The sequence below is a fragment of the Atractosteus spatula genome, chromosome 13 (genome assembly GCF_055471065.1).
Source record: "Atractosteus spatula isolate fAtrSpa1 chromosome 13, fAtrSpa1.hap1, whole genome shotgun sequence".
Classification (NCBI taxonomy): domain Eukaryota; kingdom Metazoa; phylum Chordata; class Actinopteri; order Semionotiformes; family Lepisosteidae; genus Atractosteus; species Atractosteus spatula.
Genome location: NC_142718.1, coordinates 21,234,792 through 21,261,060, shown reverse-complemented (window position 1 = coordinate 21,261,060; position 26,269 = coordinate 21,234,792). Strand labels below are relative to the sequence as shown.

Below are 26,269 nucleotides of genomic sequence, written 5' to 3'. Positions count from 1 at the left end.
GACAATTACTTTGATCCCTTGAAAGTAAAGTTCCTTGCTTTGTGGAGTACTAGAAAAGCTCTTAAACTACTGGGCTGCAAAAACAATTAACAACAATGATATTTGTATCATCAGTAGAATAAAATGCAAAAACCTTAACTGCAGCTAAAATGCTAAATAATTCATATGATGTCTGAAATGCTTTTTTATTTCTCTTGTGAACCAAAAAAACAGTTTTTGGTAACCGCAATCATCCTAATTAAATGCACCTGTTATTTCTGTTTATATCAAAGATGCAGGTTAGTTTAAAACACTGCGGTTAAAACTATTATCAACGAAGCACCATGGAGCTCAGAAAGCAAGAGGATCTCTCATAGGGATCATTTACACTGAATACACCCTACACTCTAGCCCCTTTGATAGCTTGATGATTAACTAGTTAAAAAAATATATTATTTATATAAGTATAATTCAGGAGTGGGATCAAGAACATGTGTATTTAAATGTGTCTGCCTGCATTACAATTTCATTTTCTTAGGTGTAGATCAAACTTGATATTGGTTGTACAGTACATAATGGTTGATGAGAAAAGGATACAGTGTTGTGAGACAAACCAGCAAGGGTGTTTATGTATCCAGTCTTTCATTACTAAATGTGAGCTGATAATTCACACTTCAATGTGATAGAAATTCTCTTGCTCTTTTTATGGTTAACTTTTTTTTTTCTGAAGTGTTATTCAAATATGGACATTTAGAAAATTTTGCCTCAAGTGATTTCTAATCTTACAGAAAGCAGTATAACAATCTGAAGAAGTTGTTTGAAAAACATTCATCTTTATTAAACTGCAATAAAAGTGTTTGCGGCAATAATTGTAGCATTACACCGCTGTGCTATAAATTATTTATAAAGGAAAGTAATATATATTCTCAACACGGTAACCTTTTTATATTATTATTTGTTGTATACAGTATATCGCTTCCTTCAAACAGAAAATGAGCAGAAAATGTCTCTCTCAAAACGGCCCCATCTGGGGCTGTTTAGCCAGGTTGGGTATGGGACACAAATAATGTCTAGTCTGGGATGTAGCTGAGGTGCTCCTGTGCCACACTGGAAATGCCCTCTAGTTAGACTTCAGCCAGACTACCTAACAAAACTGTAGCTATATCTCAGAAAGGCGGTGAGATCAGGCTACAACATGCAAAAGGGTATTACACTAGACGTACTATATGAATGAGTTGTGCTAAACAAATTAAACATACTAAAATCATTATTTGGGACTTCTCTTTTGGTAAATGCCTCGGTGCATGCATTTGATAATGAATTGGATCAAGGTTCAGACATCCTTGTTTCAAACCTAGGCTATGCCACTAGCAGAAGGGGTGGTGTAAAACTGATGGAGAGCTAACAGGTCTGGATGGGCTTCAGTTTGTCTAAGGTATCCACAGCTTGTCAATCTACAGAGAGTTCCCTTAACCTGCTGGGTCTTGAGAACTGTCTCAATGCTTTCTTTTCTGTATAATTCCCTTAGTTAAAATGACAGATGACTCCAACAGTGTGCACTTTTGATGTGTAAGAGGAAAAATAGTAGCTGATCTTAAATTAAAAGAAACACCTTAAACAACCACCATGAAGTAAAATTTACTGTGCTGAAATAATATTGCCATTATAGCAATATTATACCAGCTCTCTTTAGTTTTGTCATGTTCACTCATGAGCCGATTAATACACCCACTTCAGAGCTCAAAGCTTATTGAATCAGCACTGTGGCTGGTGATTATCAAGATCATTCACTATTCAGATCTAATCTGCTGCTTGGCTGTGGCTTTGTTCTCTTATCTGTGATACTGGTGGATGGGTACCTCAGCTGGGCTGCTGGACACAGATCCCGCAATCCCATTCTCTGTAGTGATGTTGTTGGAGCTGTTATTAGGAGAGCTTGGTCCAGAACCAGGAGCACTGTTGCATGCAGATTCTACAAAAAACATGTTGAAGTGCAAATCTATCACAAACTTGAGAAGCAAATTTTGAATACTATGAATTTTGATATCCATAAGGGTAGCATTTCAATAGCATCTCAAAGAATACTGCAATATAAGATAGGATCACTTTATTGGCCATATACAATTTCTTGTATTAGGAATTTGTCTTTTCGCATACCCCAACTTGCTCTCCATGAGACACACAGACAGGGAGAGAAGCTTGGGGTCAGAGCGCAGGGTCGGCCATTTATACAGCACCCCTAGAGCAGCTGGGGTTAAGGACCTTGCTCAAGGGCCCAATAGAGTAGGATTCCTCTGCCGAACGCGGGATACGAACCGGCAACCTTCCAGCCACGGGCGCAGATCCTTAGCCACAGAGCCACTGCACCGCCCTAAAGAGCATCTCCCTGTCAGGGGATCAAACCCCGATCTCCCACGTGAGAGGTGGGGATACTCACCACTATACTAACGAGGAAGACATATGTTTTATGGATCATGAAAATGTCACTTCATTCACCTGTCTTCCACTTTTATATTCCAGATTTAGACAGTGACATGTCGAGAACGTCCACTTAAATTAATCGTTTTATTGAGCTTTTTCAGTCATCTTTATGAGCACTTCCACACCTTGTTACCATATCACACTAATGAGATATGCTTAATGTGGAAATTTTGAAAGAAATAATCCAAGAAATATTTTTAGGAGAGAGGCAGAAGCCGTCAAATCTGAACCATAATTGGACCCTCGTCGCAAAAAGTCCAGCGCTTGCATATTCCTAAAACTTTACAATAATAAGCAATTTAAATAATGTTTTCCCCAATATTTAATTCATGATTTACTGCACTCTGGAAACAGTTTTTGGCCAGCTTGATGGATTTCAAGCTTCAATTAACTTACAAGGGTCAGCTTTGTTCAAAGAACCCAGTTACTCAATAGCAATCATTTATGAACCAACACATTGCCTAGCATATTAATATGCATTAAACATCCATGCGTAGGTACATTCCACATTTACTATAATTGGTCTCACTTTATTGCAAATGGATATATTCAGGACTCATTTTTCAGAATGGCTCATTTATGCAAAACCTGCCTTAATTACACAAGCGATATGAATGTGAGCACATGAATTTAAATAAAGTACCAAGTACCAAACAGTTAAAGGCCTTTACCTGCAACATCCAGAGGACGCTTTTTTGCAGTGGTGACAGGGCCATCTTTTCTTCGTAACAGAGGACTGCTCCTCCTTTCTGTTACTTTCTGCTTTAGTCGGGATCGCAGCTTCAGGTTTGGTTCAGACGCTACAAGAAAAAAATACAAAGCAGAACATGCTTTACTATTATTTATTAAGAAACAGCAACACACAAAACAGTAACATTAGCAAGTAACCAGGAAAAAAGTCATGGCATCATAGAAATAGCATAAGTTCTAAACAAATAAACATCTGAACACAGTTATAATTTATCTCTGTTTCCCTATTTAAACCACTTTATATTAAACACTAAATTTCTTTATTAGCAGCTATTTGAACATAGACAACTTCTTGTAGGTGTATGCTTTTACAAATTAACATGTGTACTGCGTACATTAAAATTGCAGACAATATACAGGGCTCCCAAGTAACTAAGCCAGTAAAGTTAAATGTCCCTGATGTACAGTATAGAACTTTGAGCCTGGGTAACGTCACAAGCCAATTGTGTCTGTGATTCTCGAACCTGTGCCACACAGCTGTATAAGCACTATCAGTAGTAGAGATGGTATTAGTCAGCTTGGGTGCCTTCAGTTGCAGTAGCAATAGTGACTTCTGTAACTGAGTTGGAGTGAATCCAAAAGGCATTAACCCTCCTGACTGACATAAGTGGTGGGGTGTTTTGCTGTGAGCCCCACATGTTAAATGAAAAATAGATTTATAGGTGGGCATGTCAGAAGCATGTCTACACATCTCATTCTTTCTGTTTTTATGTAGTGGAGTCATTGTTGGAACAGCATTGCTGAGGTCTTAAATCACACGGTGAGTTCAAATTGGGTTGCTATATACAGTATAAAGAATAACTGCTGACAATATCCAGTATGTACTGTATGTTTCAAAGGAGTAGAAGTTACTTTTATAAGAAAAATAACAGGATTTAGTAAAATACAATCACATGAAAAAGAGTTGGAACTCTTTGTTGGCCCTTAACATATTCTCCTTTTTAAAATGGTATATATTTCCCCTTTAGAATCTGTCCCTGGTGCTTCTTTTTAAGTTTTCAGGGATACAAAAGAAATACAACAGGGATCACATGGTGTATATTCACAGGAAAGTACAGAGTAAAAAGAAAGGAAAATATGCTCACACAAAAACAGTCCTTATGTGTACCGATCTTTGCCAAACAGGAAAGAAAACGAGACAGGTTCAAATAGCGAAAAAACAGCAAACAACAGGACTAACTGCACAACTTGTTATTAAAATAACACACTGTTCATATGTTCAGGAAACAAACATGTTCCAGGCTAGCTTAGATGACTTTTAATAATAGCTCTCTTTATACAGAACTAAATGAGTTTAGATCTCATTCTGTTGAAAAAACAGAAATATTAATCCCTCTGTCAGACCAGTAAAGTTAATTAAGTACTACATTACTCCCTAAATAGTTTCTAAAAAATCTGTTTTATTGTATCACCTACTTCTGAAACTCATGAATACGGGCTGTAATTATTCTACTGCAATTCTAAAATGTTGCCCTTGACAGTGTGCATGCTTTTTTGATAGTGCTGAATATAAAACATCAGGGGAAATTGATATTTCCAGGAGATGGTAAAAGAAAAGTTCAGGTGTGTGGTGTACCAGAGAATATGCTTTAGGGATGACTGTAGAGTTCACAGTAACTCCTTTCGGCAGTTTTTAATGTTAATGGGAATAGCTTTTGTTCTTCTTGGTAAACTCTTGAACTTTGTAAACTTTTCCGAAAAAGGTTATTTAACAACATCGATTTCCTTGCCAGCATACCAGCATAGCCTAGCCCCCCTCCCATACTTCACCATAAAAAAGAAACAACTTACAAAATAAATACAAAAAAACACAGGATGCCACACCTCATCTTGTATGCAAAAACAAAAGTAACAGAAAATGACAAGCCCAATCAGATGAGTGGTGCTGGCCATTTTTCCTTTAGCAGTCACAAATACACTGGCAGTATTATTCTAGATGGAGAACGGCGCCATCGCCTCACTAGTCGACCAACTGATGCTTTGACCACAAATTGACCCCTACTTAGCACATCGCTTTCCGGACTGAAATACAGTACATGAATACAAAGCAAACACATCTTCATTAGCACATTACAACATGTACATGGTGAGGACTTTCTCTGCCATTAAGCGTACTCAATAGTTGTTTAGAAAAGAACAGATAGCGTTACGGTTACACTAAGCATCTACCCACTTCCACAATCATCCAAAATGTATGTAATTGTACAGTATTGCATTCTTCCAAATGGACCACAATGATACCTTTGCCATATTAAAGCATTAGAGTTAGTAAAATGAAGGTTTTTTTCAGACTGATCACAGGGAAACTTAGAACCTTATCTAGAACCACAGCTGAATGTGGAAAAGATGAACAATTTCCCCATAAATAAAAGGGATATCTGGTTAACCAGTCATTTTTTGTATTTTTATTATTTTATATCTAAATCAGAAATTCTCAACAATGGTTTCCAGCTGAAATGTTCATACCATAACATGACATCTATTCTCTGGGGTTTATGTATTATGTCTAACCAACCAATTCTCTTCCGTAGATACTATGCAAAATCATGTTAACAAAGATAACTACAAGAAAACAGTATTATGTATATCTCCTTCTTTGGGATAGGGCACAGTTTTAAGAACATATTTCAAATTTCTTATAAAGAAATTAAAAGTGCTCTGTATCTCTGAAAATTAAAATGTCTTTCGCCAGATTTTGTTTGATAGTTCAATATTCTACAAATGTTCTTAAAAAGCTTTGACATGCAGTCACATGTGAACATCAAATTACACCGACGTTACTAGGTTCAAATGGGGTAAAAACTTGACAACAGTGATGCTGGTAACAAAACCTTTGGATTCTCAACATTACCGAATGGTTATAGGGGATTCATAATGTCTGAAATGATTTTAATCACTTTCTACTCTTCTTTTTTAATGAGACACATTAACATTCTAAGGCCATATTAGTTGGCAAGCAAGTAGGTTTTTCAGTGTTGTGTTTAATTAATGGCCGTTGCAGCTCGTTCACTGACTCCTTGAACACAAAGCACTTGAACTTCTCGCCTCAGTGTCCCACTGTGACCCGGTCAGGACCCCGCTGGTAACACGATGGGATGTCTTGGCTGCATTTGAAACCCAGCAGTCTCGCTTCACTGCAAAAGATACTACAAGTTTGATGTTTACAGCACTACTGTCTTTCATACAGCATTGAAAGAGTAAGAGGCTGGGAAACAATGTCTGCCGACAGTGCTGGCTCACAACACACTTTAATTTCACAATGCTTCCATTTGGCCACCACTGTTCTCAATATCTGTTTCTTAATGGTATCAGAAATGAAGATGTCTCTTTTCGTTCTAAAGACATAACCAAGACTCAAATAAAAAGGAGCCACTTTTGTGTAATAATATTCTCTCCTCTTTCTAATTATAGGAAAAATGTCCTTCAGGCTGGCATCATGTTCAATTCAAGGCTTTTCCCTGGACTGCATTACTTAAGGCTTTAACCAACGACAATAGTAATGTGATCACGCCACCTCATTATCTTAGTGTGGATAAAAGCAGTATAAAACCAAAGGGTCAGAAGATCTGAAGGGTGGTAAATTACTCCAGGGCTCACCTGAGGAAGCTGAGCAAGTTATAGTGGCTATGAAAATTCTTGTTACAAAACCCAAATGCCTAAACAGCAACAAGACTGGTGACATAGTAAATAGGCCTTCAATGCTGGGGCAGTAGGAGTGCTCAAGTGACCTGTTAGAAGCTTAGATCTTAAGACCTTGAATATCGTGATTTATACCAATTTTAAACTTTAACTTACATATTTATTCCATTATAAGCAAAGACCTGTATAACCTCCAATACAACATCATGCCTCCTTGATATTATATTTAAGTACAGTAATTGGTCACAGATGCACTCTTTTTCATACTTGTTTTGTATATAAAGCAGTGTAATGTAGTGATCTCACCTCTTTCCATACAAGCTCTCTCCAGCTCTTTCCATCTAAGCTTTTAACAGGTCACTAGAGCACTCCTACTGCCCCAGAGTTGAAGGCCTATTTAATGTCACCACTCTTGTTGCTGTTTAGGCATTTGGGTTTTGTAACAAGAATTTTCATAGCCACCATAACACAGAACATACTATAAACATCTACCAGTTCTGACTGCAATCATGTAGATGTCTATGAAGCATAAGTTATTATTATCCTTTGGATGCCAATTAATACTTTAATGAGCTTAAGAGAAATATGTAGTTCCCAGTCAATTATTTATTCAATAATATATTGTTGCATAATTTTGCATTTAAAGTAAAAAGGCTTCTTTCTCAACCTTTTCAGATGATGGTTGTGATTGACATTTGTTTGTTGGTCTACAGTCAAAGAACTATTCTGTGGTAGATATAAAGACGAGCGGCAGATTGCAAAGTGTTCAAGGTACAATTAAATTGTTGTCTGGCTTGTTGAAAAAATATATCTTTATTGGTATCTGTAGTTATTTGTTTGGAGGAAAATTTGACAATCACAGTCCTGTCATTCTGTTGATCTATAATTGATCTAAGTATTAAGAGCCTTCCTGTGGTGAATTTACAAAACAGTGCACACATTTTCTAAACGAGTTAATTTATTCAAATCTTGCAAACTCAGACTCAAGACTTAGAGTAAGAGTAAGATAAATTACAGCAAATATCAGCAAAACCTAAAGCGAAGCTTTGCTTGAAATTCACTACTTGACCACGGGGCCTTACAGAGATACTGTATGTGGATTTGTTCTGAAATCATGCACACAGACAAGTAATTGTGTGGATTGTTGAGACAGTGCTTTGCACCCAAATTAAGGTTTGCAGAAGCAAAGGGTTTGAATACTTATGCAATCATTACTTTTTTTCTCTTTCATATTAATTATCCCTTAATTTTGATTTTTACTTTGTGTGGAACAGGTTGTGTACAGTATATGAAAAGTATTTTATTGCTATTTCAAAGCTTTTTGATTGCAAGATTTAAAGAGAAAACATCTGAAAACTGTGCAAGGGTCTGAATACTTTCGCAAGGCACTGTAGTGTATCCATACTGTATATAGTATATACACAAAGAATGAATGAAACACATCTGTATAGTCTCAGAACAAATTATGCTACTCCTAAGAACTGAATTTCTTAAAAAATATTTTTCTTGCCCCAATGCAAAAAAAGAACCTTGAAAGTATTAACATTAAACACATTATTCAAGGATAAAACAACTATTAACATTACACTATAGATCAGAAAGAGCTTTTAAAAATAATTCTAAAAAAAGAAACCTCTCAGGCTAATGAAGTACTGTAGCATTTCAGAGATTTAGCATGATTTGAATACCACTCATAAAATACAGTACAATGTAAAAAAATGAGAAAAAAAACATAAAAACAAATAGTAAATGCAAATGCCCTGTTTACTGTGACCACCCAATTAAAGACTGAAGTGTATAAATGACAAATGAGAATACACATTCTCAACTACAAACTACATTTGTAATAACTACAAATCTTTCTATTTCAGGGGAGTAATGTATCAACCACAAGATTCATGGTTTTTTTCTTGAAAATAAGCAGAATTCAATTAAAACACATTGAAAATTGTGCCCCAAACAATAGTTTTACTGTCCACAGGACAGTACTGAAATTGAAAAACAGGGACATAATTAAAAATCTACAGAGAACAAAGAACAGTTTTAAACTACTGTAAATAAAAAATAAAATTTATTTTAGTAGCATAAATTTTATAATGAGCACCAAAAGAGTTTATCACTTAAAACTGCTAGAAAAAATATCCAAATTATGATTAGGAATTAATGGAAAAGAGAGGCAGTCTACTGTGAAAAACATAGGCTGCTAGCATGTGTGGCACTGTTGGAAAAAATACAAGCTGTACATCTGCGATGAATGCTTTGCACCACGTTGCAGATGCTGTCTTGTGGGATTCTGTCCCTATAAACAATATTTTTTTAAAGGATTTTACTGAAAAAAAAAACATGACACACAGGTAAATTCATTATTCATCACATGTTATCAGGGTGAAACAATGGGGCACTTACAGTCCATGGAAAGTCAAAGGCTGGACACAGAAGCAATAAGAGATGTTTTGCACCAGGCTGTGGATGAACTCCATGTGTAATGATTGATGGCAAGCTGAACGTACGATACTATATTGATAAAGTTCTGGGACCTCACTTACTGCCCTTCCTGTGGTCTCATCCTGACATGACAACTTTATACATCCTCATGCAGCTAGTATAATCAATGATGAATGACGAGTTGGGATGATGTGCAGTCTTTGGTGCTATGAGACCCGTGAACTTAGATTCTATGGGAGCAATGAGAAGGAATCAACACCATAATACAGCACAGATGCATGGCTTGTATTGCTTCCAAAGATGTTTATACATGCCACTATTCTTTTGACTACCATAGTAAACCTTCTATTGATCAACTCTTTGTTACTATTTTCTGAAGTTTCTTTTGATTATTAGTATATATATATGCAAATGTATGGGAATTTCACTTATTTACATGGTTGGACTACTGAAAGCATACAAACAGATTCTTACACTTCTGAGGAAACCAGTCAAACATTACAACGTACAGTAATTACTATGAGAAGATTTCTACTGAGGACTCTTGTACTGTGAGAATATTACATTGATTATAACATTTTATATTAGCAGCATACTGCTTATGCAATTCATGACCTTCCCTAGATGTAAGTTAAGAAGACTATTATTACATTTTCTCCCATTTTGTAGGCAACTGACATTTATGAAATATTAACAGCTAAGAGCTGTAAAATAAAGTGCTAAATGTGAGATGACACATGAAACTAATCATTCACAAGCTATTTAATAATCATTTATCGCATTTAACACAGGTAAGTGAAATGAAGTTCAGATACTTGCTTCTTAAAGTGTCTGTAGAGCTGTAGAAATACAGTATGCACAACTTACATTCCATTTTTTCCAAAAAAAAACACAATTTCTGACATGGTGATCAAATCTGAATTGTTTGCCTTCTAGATTTTTGTTGTAGTACAGCATGCACAGACACTTTGTAGATTCCAGTCTACTGTATGTTGTCAAACAATTGCCTTATATACTTAGAAATCAGAACTCAAATATACTCTTATTAGGCTCTACTCATTTATTTTTTGGAAAAACAGAACAAGGACATTTCAGATGTAACACAAATTAATGAACAATGGTAACAAACAAGGAACAGCACAGACCAAAGAGTAAAGTATGTCAAACTTATGTCGTAATAATTTTTTTTAACCTTTTTGCACTTCATAAAGCCTCACAAACTCAAATTTTCATATCTGCACACTTAACACTACTCTCACCATAACATAGGCCATTATTAACTAGAATTACTGTGAAAATGCAAATTCCAGGCTAATTCTTTTAATTATGTTAATGGCTGTACTGCATTATCATTTCCAGATTTGTCTTTTTCAGCTCCCAGTGAAAATTGACATAACCTTGCTAATATCTATGATAAGGCTATTATACTGGGGCCTAGCTCATAAGGGGCAAAAATGGTATGCATTACAGAGTACAGCCTTATCTTCTGTTAATGTGTACGTAACAATTATACAAAAATATGACAGTTACACATTCTTCTGACATATTAACCACACAAAGCTCATGTGGATTTAATTCTAGATTTGATACACTTCACATTGATGAAACAAACCTTGCACCTTAAGCTTAAAAACTTCTCTCAAGTGAGTTTTACTGTTTTAGAAATGTTCCTGTATTGAGCATTCAAGGGCTCATAATCACAATGTGTGAGATCACAGGCTAAAACATCAACATGCTTCCTACACTGAGAGAAATCAAAATCTCTTCCCAGTGTTTGACACAAAGACCTTTCTGTTCCAACCCTTTCACAGTACTGAAATGACCTGGCAGTAAATGACCTAATTTACCTCATTCAGGCCAGTGTGGCCATTCCCTTTGCCATTCAAACTCAATTCTTCCTGAGTGCTGGCTGAGAAAACTGAGCCTGGCTGTGGTAACCCTCTTTGGCAAGTTCTTGTGGGAGGGCAAGAGCAGTAGCTTATGGTGTGGGGGTGGCATACAAAGGTCACTATTTCAAGTGACCAGCCTACATGATACAGTGACAGTTACCTGTAGTCCTCAACCACCTCTTACCTTCATGTTCTTAACCATTAAAATTAACAGAGCATTTAACTTTAACTCAGCATGTTATGACTTTATACAATAAAAAACAAAGCATGGTTAATTATTGGAATAAATGCTATGCATAAAGTTTAAGACCAGGATGATAATGAATACCGTTCAAGAAAGTTCTATGAACTGCTAGTGAAAGATGGACTTACACTCAAGATAATACTTTGAGAGTGTAATGTGAGTAGCTGATGATATACAATATTGTAGAAAAACAGCAAAATTCTCAGTCATAGTAGCTTTAATAACAGACTTCAACTTTTGGAAAATGGAAATAGCATAAATGAATTTAGTACTTTTAAGCTGGTTCCCATTTCATTGGCTTTTCTGTGTGGGATAAAAGAACTTGGTGGTAGCTTTATTTTACCTAAGAAGGTCTGGCTGTTCACTAAAGAGAACATTTACTTTAAAGTGTCAAGGGGTGATATTGTGGATAGGTTTATGAACCAAAGGATGCAATTTCATTTAAAACTTCACAAATCACCAATGTGTGCACGATACAAGGCATTATATTGGCTGCATATGTTTAGAGGTGTCTCTAACAAAGTTGACAGCATTTAATGTTGCTATTAATGTTGATTAATTTTAAGGAGCTTAAACTCATGATGCATATTTCTACTGTATATGGACCCATTGGCACAATAAAAACCTAATTCTACGCCAATTAAGACAGTTCCCAGATGGAATTGCACAGTGTATTAACTGCTTGTACTTTTTCTTGATTGGCATATCTTCTAATTTCCTCCAACTCAAAAAGCTGAGACAAATCTCCCAATGGCTTCAGATCTATCTCTGTGTTTAACACTTGGCCGTAGAAATCCTGATTCATTATTCTCCAACTGTTCTTCAAACAATCTGGCATAGTCTGGATGCAAAAATTCCAAGTTTGGAATCAAAAGAGAATAAGACTTGATTTCACTATTCTGATGTTCATTTTTTCTTACATTCATCCCCCACCATGTGCGAACAATGTTCTGTGAAGCAGCCCCTGGGGTAAATCTCACCCCATGTTTCAATGTTGGGCAGCCCTGGTCTGCTATCAAACAGGACAAATCATTCCTGACAATGTTTTTTCATGCTGGCATTAACATTTTATTTAAAGGTAATACCGGTTTAAATTTAATAATTTTAAGTTATTTTTTTATGACTCAATTAATCAGCTGTTATATATTGGACAAAGGCCAAAAATTGGACATGATTAACATATATAATTCAGTGTCACATCACCTAACCACCACAATCATTTACTTCATCACTTCTCCAGGGAGAATGATCTGTAAACAGTAGGGACAGTGAGTGGTATGGCTTTTTTTTGTCTGAAAGATCCAATTTCTTTGAAATTTTGTACTATGTATCCTACTCTATTATTGAAAGATATTAGTACCAGTCTCTAGAAAACCTTCTCTTGAATCCCAAGAGAGGTCTTGAGAGATTGAAACATTGACCTCAACTGAGGACATTGTCAAAGGAAGGAAGGAGCATGTTCCGAATCTTCAACCTGGGGAAACCATCATCCTTACAGAAAGCAGCTGTTGTGGAGGTTTGTGAGGTGGTAAAGTGCTTTTGTTCTTCCAATTCATTGCGTGGAAGGCAGAGTGGTGGTCCCCATCTTTAAGAAAGGGAAGCAGGGGGTATGTTGTATCTATAACCCTAAAACTATATATTGTAGCCTTGCAGACAAAATATGTGACGACTCGTTGTATCAGCTCTTTGCTCTTTCAAAGATATTTGAGGGGTCGTGTGAGATTTATCAATCCAATCAATGTACCTCTATTTTGTACCTCCCGTGAAAGCATATGACTGCATTCCTCAGGATGTCCTGGGATAGGCAGAGTATGAGCTGCCTGGGCAGCTTGTGAATTATATTCACTTTTTCTACTAATGGGGTGATGGGTCTTGTCTGCATTCTGTGCATTAAGTCACATAGGGTGTCGTTTACCTCTACTTGTACTTGTACCATACAGTACATGATTTGCATGGACAGGATATCAAGATATGGAGTGCAACTCATTTTTGGGCGGGTGCATGAGGCCAGTCAAAAGATTGCTGTAGCAATGACATTGTGGCAGGTGCTGTTCTGGCCGATGGTGGCAAAGTGGGAGCTCCTGGTTTAGATATCAATATCTCCATCCTCACCTACGCTCATTAATTCAGGTTAATGTGACTGACTGTGGGTACATGCATAAGAAGTGGGATTTCTTCATAGGGCTGTTGGGCCGACTCTCCATGACAGAGTGAAAGTCACTAGTCTGGATTGAGAAACATCAGTTCAGGTGGTACAGGCACTTAAGAAGTTAGAATTAGATCTCAAAGAGTTTTCTGTTGGAGCTCCTCCAGGTACATCCCACTGGCTAACCCGAGACATGCAGGAGAGACTATATGTCTTAGCTGACCTCTAGGGGGATTTAGAATCTGTTGACAAGGAAAAAGATGTGTTGTCCTCCCTACTCAATATCCAATTTCTATAGTTCTCACCAGGACAAAGAGTTGAAAAAGGCTGGGTGGAAGAAAACTTTTAAGAAAACTATTTACTTTTCTATTTTTTTTCAATTTTTCTATTGCTGCACTTATTTTTTCCATCTTCACTATTAAACAACAACTTACTTGTTGAGGAAAATCATAGTATATTCAAAATAACTTAAAATTGATTAAAAAATATTATACTGTAGTATTACACTAAACAGTTACTGCACTGAACAGTGCCATTCAGTAGATATTGTTTTAAAGTGAGCGCATACTCTTTTCCATTATCTGCTCTGGTGACACAACCGATATTCACATTAATAAAATCATTGTACTATATATTCAGCTTTGTTCTACAGGGATGAGTCACAAAAATACAAAATGTCAGAGAGCAGAATAAAAGAATAAACAGAATGATTCTACAGTACTTCCTGGATGAAAGAAGTCCAAACAGCAAGCTTAAATGGGTAAAGTATGCTAAAACAGTATGTACTATATTTTGTAATGTCAAAGTTAGCCTCAATATACTACTATTCAAGTTATATTTGAGAACACTTTTATGACCTTACTGCTAAAAGAGGGGATGGCAAAGAATTAAGCATGCTAGACTGTTTTCAGAAAGAAAGTATTCCACAAAGCAATGAAATGTGAATGATTTTCAACTGCCCAGAAGTCAAATTAGATTAATACGCTGCAAGTTACTACAAAGCCATTTATATTGCTTTATTGTGTGTTAAAATGTTCTTATCCTTAAGTGAATAATTATACTGTACTGATTCTCTTTTGTGGTTTACTGCTTTCCAAATATTTATTTTACTAAAAAAAATATTTAATATGGTTATTTAAAACACCAAATATTTCTCTCTTAATCGTACCAATGTAGAGGATTTTATGTCTTTGCAATGGTTTCATGTTATTTTACTGAGAATTTCTCATGCTTTCTTTGGACAACCATCTGCAGGCTGTGCATACTTGGTTCTGTGGTAACTAAATTTGTTTTCTGAAAGGCTGACATTAAAATGGTTTTGTAGATTTTTGTACATAATTTCTGTATAAATACTAGCTGCAGTCTGGTTTGATGGTGCATATTCCGTAAAATTAACTTTCAGTGCACTTAACAATGATCAGAAGTAGATTATGTACCAAATGTAGCACCATTTCTGCAGTTAATGTTGCTGGTGATAACCATTCTTGCATTTTACTCTTTTACATATCATGTGGATTTTATGAGATCGCACGTTTGTTTAAGATACTCTTCTAAATATCCATTACCTTTTTTTAACAAGTGCAGTTAGGGTTAGACAAATCTTCACTTGAAGAACATTCCATTTTGCTAGTTTGCTATCCTAACAACCTTTGTCAACCCAGATATTTTTGCAGGTATAGTAACATAAGATGAAAGACTACATGATTAGAGTATATTACTGTTAGGACATACCATAAAATAAACATTTGAAAGTTACATAAGCTTGAAACTACTTTTTATGACTCGCAATATGGACATGATTAAGTTAAACTTTTAAACATAAAAATAATAATCTAAAAAATCCAAAACACAATAGTTGATTTTTAGGATAGCCCCATTATATACACCTTATCTATGAACAGTGATATAAACCGATACCACAGTTAGCTGAAGTTAGACTGAACCGAAATTTAAGACCCATGCATCCATACAAATTCCTAAATATTCTATTAATAAGAAGAACCTTTTTCACAGGCTACAGGTTTCTGTAGTGTCATGTACTACATGTATAGTATTGACCTAAAAGTAATTCAAAGGTGCTACTAAAGCAAAGAGTTTCAGAGTGATCCATTTCTTCAAGTTTCCGCAGAAAGTGAAAAAGTGACTCCTGAGACAAAAACACTTACCAGTCCTGTACTGTAATTGTTCCCGGCTTTAGACCAGCTTTATTGAGTAGTTCACTGAAGGCGATGGAGGTGGGGAAGTGCACATTCTGACAGCGTAATTCTAAGATGATTTATGATAAACTCTCCTAATTCTGCCCAAATGAATCTAAGGTGATTTTGCACAAGAATATTGTTGAAGCACTGACCTCTCTTCAATTACAGTCCTTCTTTTGATATTTATTCTCATAAGATTTAGATGGGAAATTTATGCTAATTAAAGGGCAACAGGATTCATGCTTCTGGAGATTTCCTTTAAAGATTGGCCACGCTGCTAGGCACAGACCAGATGTCCTCCTTGCTTGACCCAGACTTAAGTCAACGTATGCAGTGTTTTGCAACAATTAAAGAGCTTGTTACTGTAAGTATTTTTAAAATGATTCCTAGGGGGTTAAATGGAAGAAAGGTCCTTTCACTGTCTTTTTTTTTATTTCAGAGGCCAGGGTTAACATCTGAAAAGGATTTCAGCATCTTGTACGTCTAAATGAATCTATAATGGAAATCGGATGTTCTGTATGAAAAACTTTTGACAACTGTGTAAACAGCCTGATAGGTTGTCCTCATAACACACCATGGATGCTCAATTCTTTCAGATACATTTTTAAATGAATCTCTGAGCACAGAAAAACAATTTCACTCACAGATAAAAAAAACAAACATTACACTGTATATATGCAACAGTTTCTGCATCTTGGGCTACCAAATTCTACATGAAATAGTGGGAAAATGTGATATGTACCTACTTCTCAGCTCATTCAATGAAGCTATAGTCTGAGAAAGTTACTTTATTTTTCCTTAATCCTTATGCCGGCATCATACTACACAACTTTTCCTAGGATTTTCAGTCATAGCCTATATTTACATAATCGTAAGAAAATCACAGCGAGTTGTAGAGAGTCGCAGCGCGTGCCTGTTACCATCAGTTGTGTAGTGTGACACCCCCAGCGACTCAGTCACAGTGCTCTTAACAGCCCCTACAACTCTCTGCGACAACTCTCTTCGCAAGTCGCAGGGGTGGGCTCTTGTGTCAGCGATAGTCACATCCAATGAGCGCTCAACCGGAAGTACAATGCATACAATGCCCACAAACAGCGAAGAACAATGTAGCTGCAAGAAAAGAAGGAAAGCAAGTGTTTTGGACTGTGCAAATGGAGGAGAGGCTGGTCGAACTTTGGAGCCAGCAAATGTTCGATGTTTCTTGTTAGTCATTTGTTTACTCCTGCGGTGCTCCTCCTTTTATTCCAGTATGCTCCACGTTGATTGGCTGCCAAAATGAGGCAACCTCATGGTACTTTCACGGATTTGGAACCATAATGAAAAGTCGGGAGGAAATTGTGTAAATTGTGTAATTAGTCACCCCCTGCGATTCCTGCGATTCCTAGTTATATAATTTGACACCCTCTATGACAGAAAAGGCAGAGAGATTCAGCAATTGCAGTCGTTAAATTTGACATGCTCTCCAACTAGAAGTCATGTTGAGTCATGTAGTGTGACGCCGGCTTAACTTTCAGATGGTTTGGACAAAGCTTTTCTGTTCTTATGGCATGTTTAATTTACTTATAGTGACAGCCCGATACATAGAAGACACAAAAAATTAAAAATTACAGTTTCACCCAATGTCTTGAGTTAGAACACAAAAAAGCTTTACTCAAAGATTCTTTTCTAAAATATCACTTTATTATAGTTTTATAATAAAGGAATTATATTATAGGATTATACTGTATATATATATTATAGGAAAAAATAACTACGTGTACTGTATAGATAATGCATACATTATTTTCCGTATAAGAATAAATATTAATTCATTAGTTTGACCTTATTGTACCAACATTATTATATTTATACTTAATGCTAATTTTCTTAATTGTAAGTTGCCCAGTAACAGGTGTCTGTTAAGCAACTACATAATACATTTTTCTTGTTGGTTGCTGATGTAATTTGAAAATTCAAGGGAATAAAGTTCATAAGAATCAACAACCCAAAAAGTTGTAGAAAGGCTACTTCTTTCTACATGTTAAACATTTCCTAAATGTCTGATAGGAATATTCTGGAATGTTTTACAAGCGATGCAAACTGTATCAAGAGCAAAAATGTTATGTATAAAATTGTATGTCATACTGTCGATGACCAAGATGTCAGTGTGGAAATGCCTGCTTGAATGTTGCAGACCTTGCAAAGTCATTTTTGACTATTTCTACATTAATATTAGATTTTCACTTTTTTAAAGAAATGGGTTAATAAAAAACAAAGTAAATAATCAGCCTATGACCCATTTTTTGTCCTTTTCTTTGAACATTTTTACTCACTGTTTGTCTTTAATTAACTCAACACTAGCTCCCATGCTGACACAGCACCTGAAGCAATCTCAAACTTTTTTTTTAATTTGCTGGAAGCCCAAAAGAGACTTTGGCAGGTTTTTCTGAGGGATAGGTTACTGTAGGGCAGAGTCTTAAAGAATTTCTGCAGTGTAAAAACAATGTGAGCAATTTCCCCACAGGCCGTTCAAAAATACAGGAAAACAGGCTGTGAAATTGGGATGTCCAACACGCAATTACTGAGGTATTATTTGAAAACCATTCCACTTGTATTTTCTAAATTACTCCGGTTTTGAAAAAAGGGAATACATACATTCTTTTTTTTATTATTTCTTTCTTCTTTGCTCAAAGCAAAATTAAAATTATGCTATTTTAATTAAGGTCTCTGTAAATAACATGTTGCACAAGCCTTATGAAACTGGCCAAGACTTGTATGCCAAAGATGATGTCATAAAAGAATAAATAAGAAAAAAAAAATGTTTTTCTAGGAATTGATTTACATATCAAGAAATCAAAACCTGGCAGTACTTAAAGACTTCATGTTACAACTGGAGATTTCCCCGTTTTAATTTTAGCTCAAAGCCCACAAATCTATTTAAGAGTTTGAAAGTGCTTGTAAGCTAAATTCCTTTTGATTTGATGTAAATTATTTCGAGGTCCCTGAACACCCCGCACAAATAAATGTGCTACAGTGCCTGGTTTCAGAGGCCTTTACATCTGGGAAGACTAATACAGAAACAAGTCTTGAAAGTTATAAAAAATAAAAGTGAAAAAGAATCTCAAGGTGCCTGCTTCTTATAAAAAACAGTGTTTCCAGATCTCTGGGTCAGCTCTCTCTGCTGTGGTTAACATCAGCATGAGAATGACTTCACTGAAGGAAATGGAATGGAAAACAAACCCTAATCCTTTAGTATTTATCAGGAACACAATCATTTTTTAAAGAATAAGCACTTTTTAATTTCACCTATTTGTACAATGGTATAATTTGCTGGTGTGCTCTTTCCAACCTGTGCATAATGCACAGAACTGCAATGTTTTATACTGATACCCTTCCAGTAATCCAGCTATAAGTATAATGTTGTATGTCCAAGGTATTGCATTTCTAAAATATTGCTCATTGCTTCTTTTAATCAGAGCTTGACCAGATGGGGTGTCAGGCAGACTGGCACTACTTTTCATTGATTCAGTGAAGAAAAACTGTATACTACATGATTTAAAAAAAGCTTCATCAGAGGTTTCTACTGATGCTTTGATCAAGATAAATGTATTGCAGTGCTGACAAATCACTTGTTTTTACTGTACTGGACTTAACAAAGATGGGTATCATGAACTAAACTTAAAAAAAGGTATTTTAATGTTTTGGCATCTGAGTAGGGACTGTAGCCAATGTTTACAGTATATAATGTACAAAAATTTAGTTATCACAATATAAAATTATGGAAGGTATACAAATGTAGGTAAATTAGAAGGGGCGTTACCACGTTACCTGTTTTTCGAAGTGGGAAGTCATCTTTGGGATCATACATTCCCAAAACCGGGTGATTGTAAGTGGCTGAAATCCCGGTCTGAGGTGGAGAACTCTGGTCCAAAGAGCTGTGCTGTGTTTTCCTACACCGAAAACCCACAAAAAGACACTGCATTAACATACTACTGCCGACACACACAGATCATGCAAAACCAGTGGTCAAAAGTTTAATGTTTTTACAGTACTGGGGAAATAGATAGTACCACCCTATAAAATAACTAGCTCATTAAACTAAGCTAAGTAAGCTGGCTAATGTCAATGCACCTGGTTTTTGTTATTTCTTTTGAGGTTTTGAGGGCAATGTAGAAAAAAAAACAGGATATCCATAGTTACCCCCAATATCAACACCAGCTTGCAGACCTAGACAAAAGCAGCAACACAATGATATAGCTTTCAGGACTAGAATGAAATGACTTATGAAGTATTCCTTTGCACCTACTGTATTTTACTGCATCTGCCATTGAAACTGTTTTTTCAGATTTCAAAGGTTGCTTTAAAGTTTTGCTAATTATACAGTAAGACCCAGTGTTATGTTACTATTTTGCAACAGGTGTATAGTTTATTTCATTTATCTAGAATAAAATCACCTTAAAACAGCTTCCTTTATTTAGATCTCAGTCATTAAATTAGAACACAGGCAACTACCACATAAATGAATAAAGTATGGGTTTGTAGGGATACTACTCAATATGAAAGGCTATCTATAAAATAAAAAGACAGAAAATTTCAAGGTGAGATACTATATACAATGTATAATATATAATACATAACTATATATATACAATATATGAGAGTTCACGTCAGATGTAAAGCCCTGTTCTACAATCTTCAGCCTTAAAGGGAGAAAAACCTCTTCTCTGTAAAGGCCATACATACAGTACTGTATACTTAGCTTACCAAAACTCCTCTATGGTTTAAACTTGGGAAGTGTCCTGCATGTGCCCACTCAGGATGCAAAGGACGTTCTAATAAAACTTTCAACCAAGCTTTAGATGAGAACATCAGCAAGGCATCACTCAGAAGGCATCACCAATATGGTATTTTATACAATATATCCTCACAGTATATCTGAAGTGTAGTGATAAGTGTTGTGGTCTTAATATACTGTCCAAATAACATTGATGTGAGTTTGTGATAAGGTAGTGATTGCTAGATTTTGCCATGATATAATCTGGAATAGAACTGTTAACAAGAGAAATAGTATGCTATAATGCTAGAAGAGATTAATTTCTGCCTTTGTTTTAAATGGAACAAAAAACTCATCTGATTTGATCAACATCTGCTAATTTGCAAACGTGGCTATATGCCAAGTGTATGTTTACACTCCCATATGTATAAAGTATAAATGTTTATAGTTGGATGTGTAAATTCCATTAATTTAAAAAAGGGTATATCATTCCATCAATCCTTGTGTGAGAATGGCTATCATAAATTTACTGAAAAAGGTGGAAATGGAAAGTTTTGGTTAATGAATTTAGTGGTAGCTTTCATGGGAAGGTCTATAAATACCTGTATATGGTTATAGCTTTATATTAGTGTAACTTAATGAATATAACATTATTTATGCATTATAAAAATCTATGCTTTACTAGAATAACTAATGTTTATTTCAACATTAAGATCATTCAGAACCCCATAAAAGCATAAAAATGTTTTCATTGTAAAGAGTTCTGTTTTATTTCTAACAGTCCTTAAATATATTTTTGTATATGAAATTTAAATTTGCCCTTGTTAATGGAGTCACCTGATGAAGACATTAACAAAACAACATTTTAATGAATAAATAACTAAAAGAAATTGTTACTTATGCAACTGTTTCTTGAAAATACTAATTCTTATTACATGTATATTATTAAGAGATTTGCAGTTTTTAAATAACATTTCTGATGAAGCCATCTATTTTCATTTTATCGTCCTGGTGAACAGTGAATTTTCTATCATGTTTCCAGGTAAACACCAGCTAGTTGTAGGTTTTTTCATGCGATTCCTATTATTTTAATTTTAAAATGTTACACGTGCAGATGTACTGTATATTGAAGTGAAGAAAGTTAAAAAGGTCAAATTTGGTAAAGCCTGCTAGCATAGGTGCATTTTTCAAGTTTTGATATCATGATGTGAATTTTGATTGATTCTTGCTATGTTCTATATTTTCTAAAGAGCTGATTAGAAACTGCAATTCTTGCAGTCATCATCTGCACCCAGATGTGCCTGGCTTTTACCCAGATAGCCATTTGTTGTCAGTCAGCAGACAGCTCAGAGGATCAAATTGCTGTTTGTTTGTATTGACACATTTTGCATATAATCTAGAGTTACTCACAATGGTCTTGTAGACCACCCTTTTCTGGGAGGAAGTCTGCCCTTTGTTTATAAACAACGGCAATAAAAGAGAGACTAAAACAATATGAGGTGCAAATTTAATGTAAAAACAACTGCTGTGGCTCAACTGCCATCATCCTACACCTCCTGTATTAAGATGATGTACTAGAATTTCACATCTGAGATGTGGGACTTCCCATTTAATGTTAAGTCTTTATTATTGTAGCCCAATATACAGTATTTAATCTTATCAGTTAACCATCTTAAAACCTTGTCAGTAGTTTTATTTGTCATATTGTAGATAACAGTGACCTGGAATTTTCACATCCATTTACGTTGGGGAACATTTTTTACAACACTTTACTTAAAATTATTTTACTTCTGTCAGATGAGCACTTGATCAAATGTATTTACTTGCAACATTAAAAAGTATTAAGCCGCAATTAACTTAATTTAGCCAAAGTGATGTTTTTGTTTTGAAAGCTAACTTTTATTTGGCACAAAAAACATTATATTTTTGGATTATCCGGCACGTAAATCTTCCCAAGCAGTAAATCATGTTCTACAAAAACAAAAGTAATGCAGTTTGTGGAAAACGATATATATTTTCATATATAGTAGGCTAATCTTAATTTTACCAATTTTGATAGTTTGGCACTAATGTTCCTTTTAATAACAAAACAACAATTGAAGGGACAATGGGCAAATTTCCTTGCTCCTTGTCCCTTTTTCTTGTAGTCTAGGCTTAAATCTAAAACACACAACAAAAACATATGAGGGATGGTTTAACTTCCAAAGCATAACTGGAGAGAGGCTCGTGAATGACTGGGAGGTGATCAGATACGGACAAGTGTATCCTTCATTACCATAACACAGGAAGAACTTCAGGAGTCTCATGACTCTGTATCTGACTGCCCCCAGCACCTTCATCCCTCACTGTTATCAGTAAGAACATTCACAGCTTCAACAGAAAAATGTACAACTTTACAAATGAGCATATAAATATGAAAAAACGGTTTAACCGCTGAAAGGTTTCAGATTGAAGGAATATTTATCTCTTTTTCACAGATATCTGAGACACAAAACGGTGCTGCAAAGAGAGACAGGAAAAGAACAGAAGAGAGGAAATGTACATCAATATTTTAATATTCATAGGTGTACTTGAAAGTATTTTTTTTGCTTTTTTTTCCTCTGTAAAGAACTGTGAAAGTAGGGAAAAGTGCAGACTGCTCAGTAGCATACGTGATGAGCAGGGGGCTCCTGTGTTCTCAGACTATTCGTATACAATATACAGTGGCTTGCAATAGTATTCAGACCCTTCCCATGGTGTTTGGGAAATTGCAAGGTGAAGCATACATATTTTTAAAAACTTAATATTTATTTAAAATCTTAATGTTCAAACTGAAGATTTATAAGGGTAAATTAGTAAATGTCAGCAAAACCTAAAGTGAAAAGAATAACATACATTGATTGCCAATGCATTAAGAACCATGACCTTGATATCTAGTGGAAGCAACTTTGGCAGCAATTACAGCCACAAGTGTTACTGGGTATGTCTCTTACCAACGTATGCACTTGCTTGGTGCAGTTTTTGCCCATTCTTCTTGACAGATTTGATCAAGCTCCTTCGATTTCCTTGGGAATCTCATAAGGATAACAGTATTCAAGACTTTCAGCCAAACAACTTCTTTTTTTATTTTTAAACTACTCCATAGAATAGCTGTGGCCTTGTGCTTTGGGTCATTGTTTTGCTGAAAACTGAATTATTCTCGCAGTTCTATGTCTGAAGCATGTTTTCCTGTAAGATTTGCCAGTACTTGGCTCCAACTGTCATAACAAGCTTCCAGTCCCTGCCTACGAGAAGAAGAACTAAAGATTGATGCTGCTGCCACCATGCTTGACAGCAGGGATGGTGTTGACTGAGTGATGCATTACGCTAGCGTTGTATTAGACAGAAAGCTCTGCATTTAGACCAAATAAAAATCCAATTTTACAATCATTTTACAATCAATACAATCATTTGAGTCTGAAGTTTATTTCAGTTTAATACAGGCCCCCTTTGTGGACTGACTGGGATATTCTTAACCCATGAACATTTTCTGCCATCTCAGGATCTGAAGTTTGTAACTCTTTAAAAGCTACCACTGGCCATACAATTGCATGCCTAACCAGGTTTTGTCCTTGCCCAGCTGCTAGGTTTGAAGGGACAGCCTTATCTAGGCAGTGTCTGATTGCCTTCGACTTCTAAATGATTTGACTCCACCAGGCTTTAAGAGATATTAAAGGTACTGTAATTGATATATTTTATACCCTTCACCTGTACCTTCATGCAACTTTATTCATTGCTTTGAAAGCTTCTTGGTCTTCATGGTTGAATCCTTACTTGAAATGCACTGCCTGCCTGAAGGAATGTGAAATCACATGAGCCTCTATTATTACACAGTAACAGAGGCTATTCAACTTTGTGGCTCATTAAAGTTATTTTGAGAGCACCTAAATTAATTTTGCCACTGCGAACGGTTTTAACCTTTTCTTTCACATTGATAATTTAATTCTTTCTTTTTTTTAATGTGTGGAGGAGGGTATACTTCACATACAATATTCCTTCATTCTGAAGCCTTTCAATGAACTATTTTTTCACATCTATGTGCTAATTTGTTAAGGAGTATATAAGAAATATTGCTACTTCAATTATTTTCAATTGATATCAATGTTAGGTTTCTCAGCTTTCTAAGTTTGTGAACCTATTAAAGAATCAAATGAAAATCAAATTGTTTGTTTAAACATGCTGTTTTGAAAGTATCTGCATTTGACTATTGGATGTGACTTATTTTGCAGGATAACAATGTTATTTTGAGTTTTGCAACAATGAAACAGAGAATTAGATTGATGTATTATAAACACTGAAACATTTATAATACACTGATTTCTGAAGATTTACAGAAAGTAAACAGAAGGTATAGCACATGGAAGAATAACAACAATAAGGCATAAACAGTAAGGAAAAAAAATCCCATTAACTGACAGGCTGTCCTAATCAAGTTTATATTCTGTTATACTTACCCATACCAGAAGCGGGGGTCATTTGGCATGCAGTGGTTGAGGTTTCTCTGTGCCAAAGCCTTCTTCTTGTTAAGCACAAACTCCTGGAGTCTCATCTTCACTTCTGTACTAGCCACTGCACCTGTGAACACCATTATGGGTAAGCCTGAGACATGGCTCACTGCTGTAATCTGCTAAGAGTGAGCCACATCTACAAAGCCTTATAACAGAGTCCAAAAAAACATATAAGTAGTGAGATTTTACATATTTTAAAACACCTAACTGCCTCTCTACTACACTGTATTAAGTTCCAGTGATGTATATAGTAATATCCCAGGAACTCTCATTCCATGCGTCTGTTATCCATGATAACTACGATATAGGCATTTATATGGAAACAGGTTAAACCTAAAATTCATGCTAGAATCATGCAAGAAAGACAAGATCTCCACAAGACAGCTGTAGAAAGATATGGTTTTTAGTTCAATGTTAAAGCAAGGAGGCAAGAGCAATGACATAACCACTATTTATTCAGATATTGAACCTTATCTAATCGGAATTAAAATAAGAGACATTTATACAGTCTTAGGTAAAATGTATAACAGGAAATATAGTACATTAATTGAAGGAGAATTCTTGACTGTCTGTCAGACACTTTTGAAAAAAATGCAGCCCTTCATAAAGAACTGAAATCTACTCAAATTCTCTCAGACAGGCACAGCAACAGTTGACTTTTGTTTTAACACAAATTATATAAAAAGTGCCATTTTTCAAACAGTGTTTACGTCAATTACTACTATCTTTATCGTAATTAATTCCCTGAGGAACTAGACAAGTGCGTTGACAAGAAAGGAACAGACAGGTGTCTTTTACATGAGAAAAACTGGCAAACAAGTTTCTTACAAGACCCACGGCTTAAGAGTAAATGGTTTTAGATTAAAATATATTGGTTAGTTTAATGGAAGGTAAGAATGACTAATGTATTTTCTCCTCCTACTTTTGAAAGGAAATTTCTAAATTCTCTCTTCTGCCCTCATTCCAGTGTGTACAGTACTTCTTGTCTTTGCTGCACTGAAGGCAGACTCAAAAGACTATTGAGAGTGTTCTGATCAAATGGTCCAACAGGACTCTTCTTGTTACTCTGTGGACCTGATTTGCTTCAAAGTGCTGGAAATTTTATGCCAACTTTTCTGCAGTAAATATTTTTGGAAGCCACATGAAAACAAAGCTCCTTAACTCATTTCCTAAGCCAGGCAGAGAAGGAGGTCCCCTGGGAAGAAAGTGCAGAGTCTGA

The 26,269-nt window shown here is 35.5% G+C and overlaps 1 protein-coding gene across 6 annotated transcripts in view; it reads right to left on the bottom strand.

Moving 5' to 3' along the window:
• The window catches only part of hdac4 (histone deacetylase 4), a 244,485-nt gene that overhangs the window by 48,404 nt on the left and 169,812 nt on the right, over positions 1–26,269 (bottom strand). For all 6 annotated transcript variants that reach the window (XM_088930368.1, XM_088930369.1, XM_088930370.1 and 3 more), the window contains 4 exons: positions 24,997–25,117; positions 19,579–19,700; positions 3,132–3,260; positions 1,839–1,951 (listed from right to left, as the gene is read on the bottom strand). In XM_088930368.1, the coding sequence (XP_088786494.1) occupies positions 1,839–1,951; positions 3,132–3,260; positions 19,579–19,700; positions 24,997–25,117 (485 nt within the window). The remainder of the gene's footprint in view (positions 1–1,838; positions 1,952–3,131; positions 3,261–19,578; positions 19,701–24,996; positions 25,118–26,269) is intronic.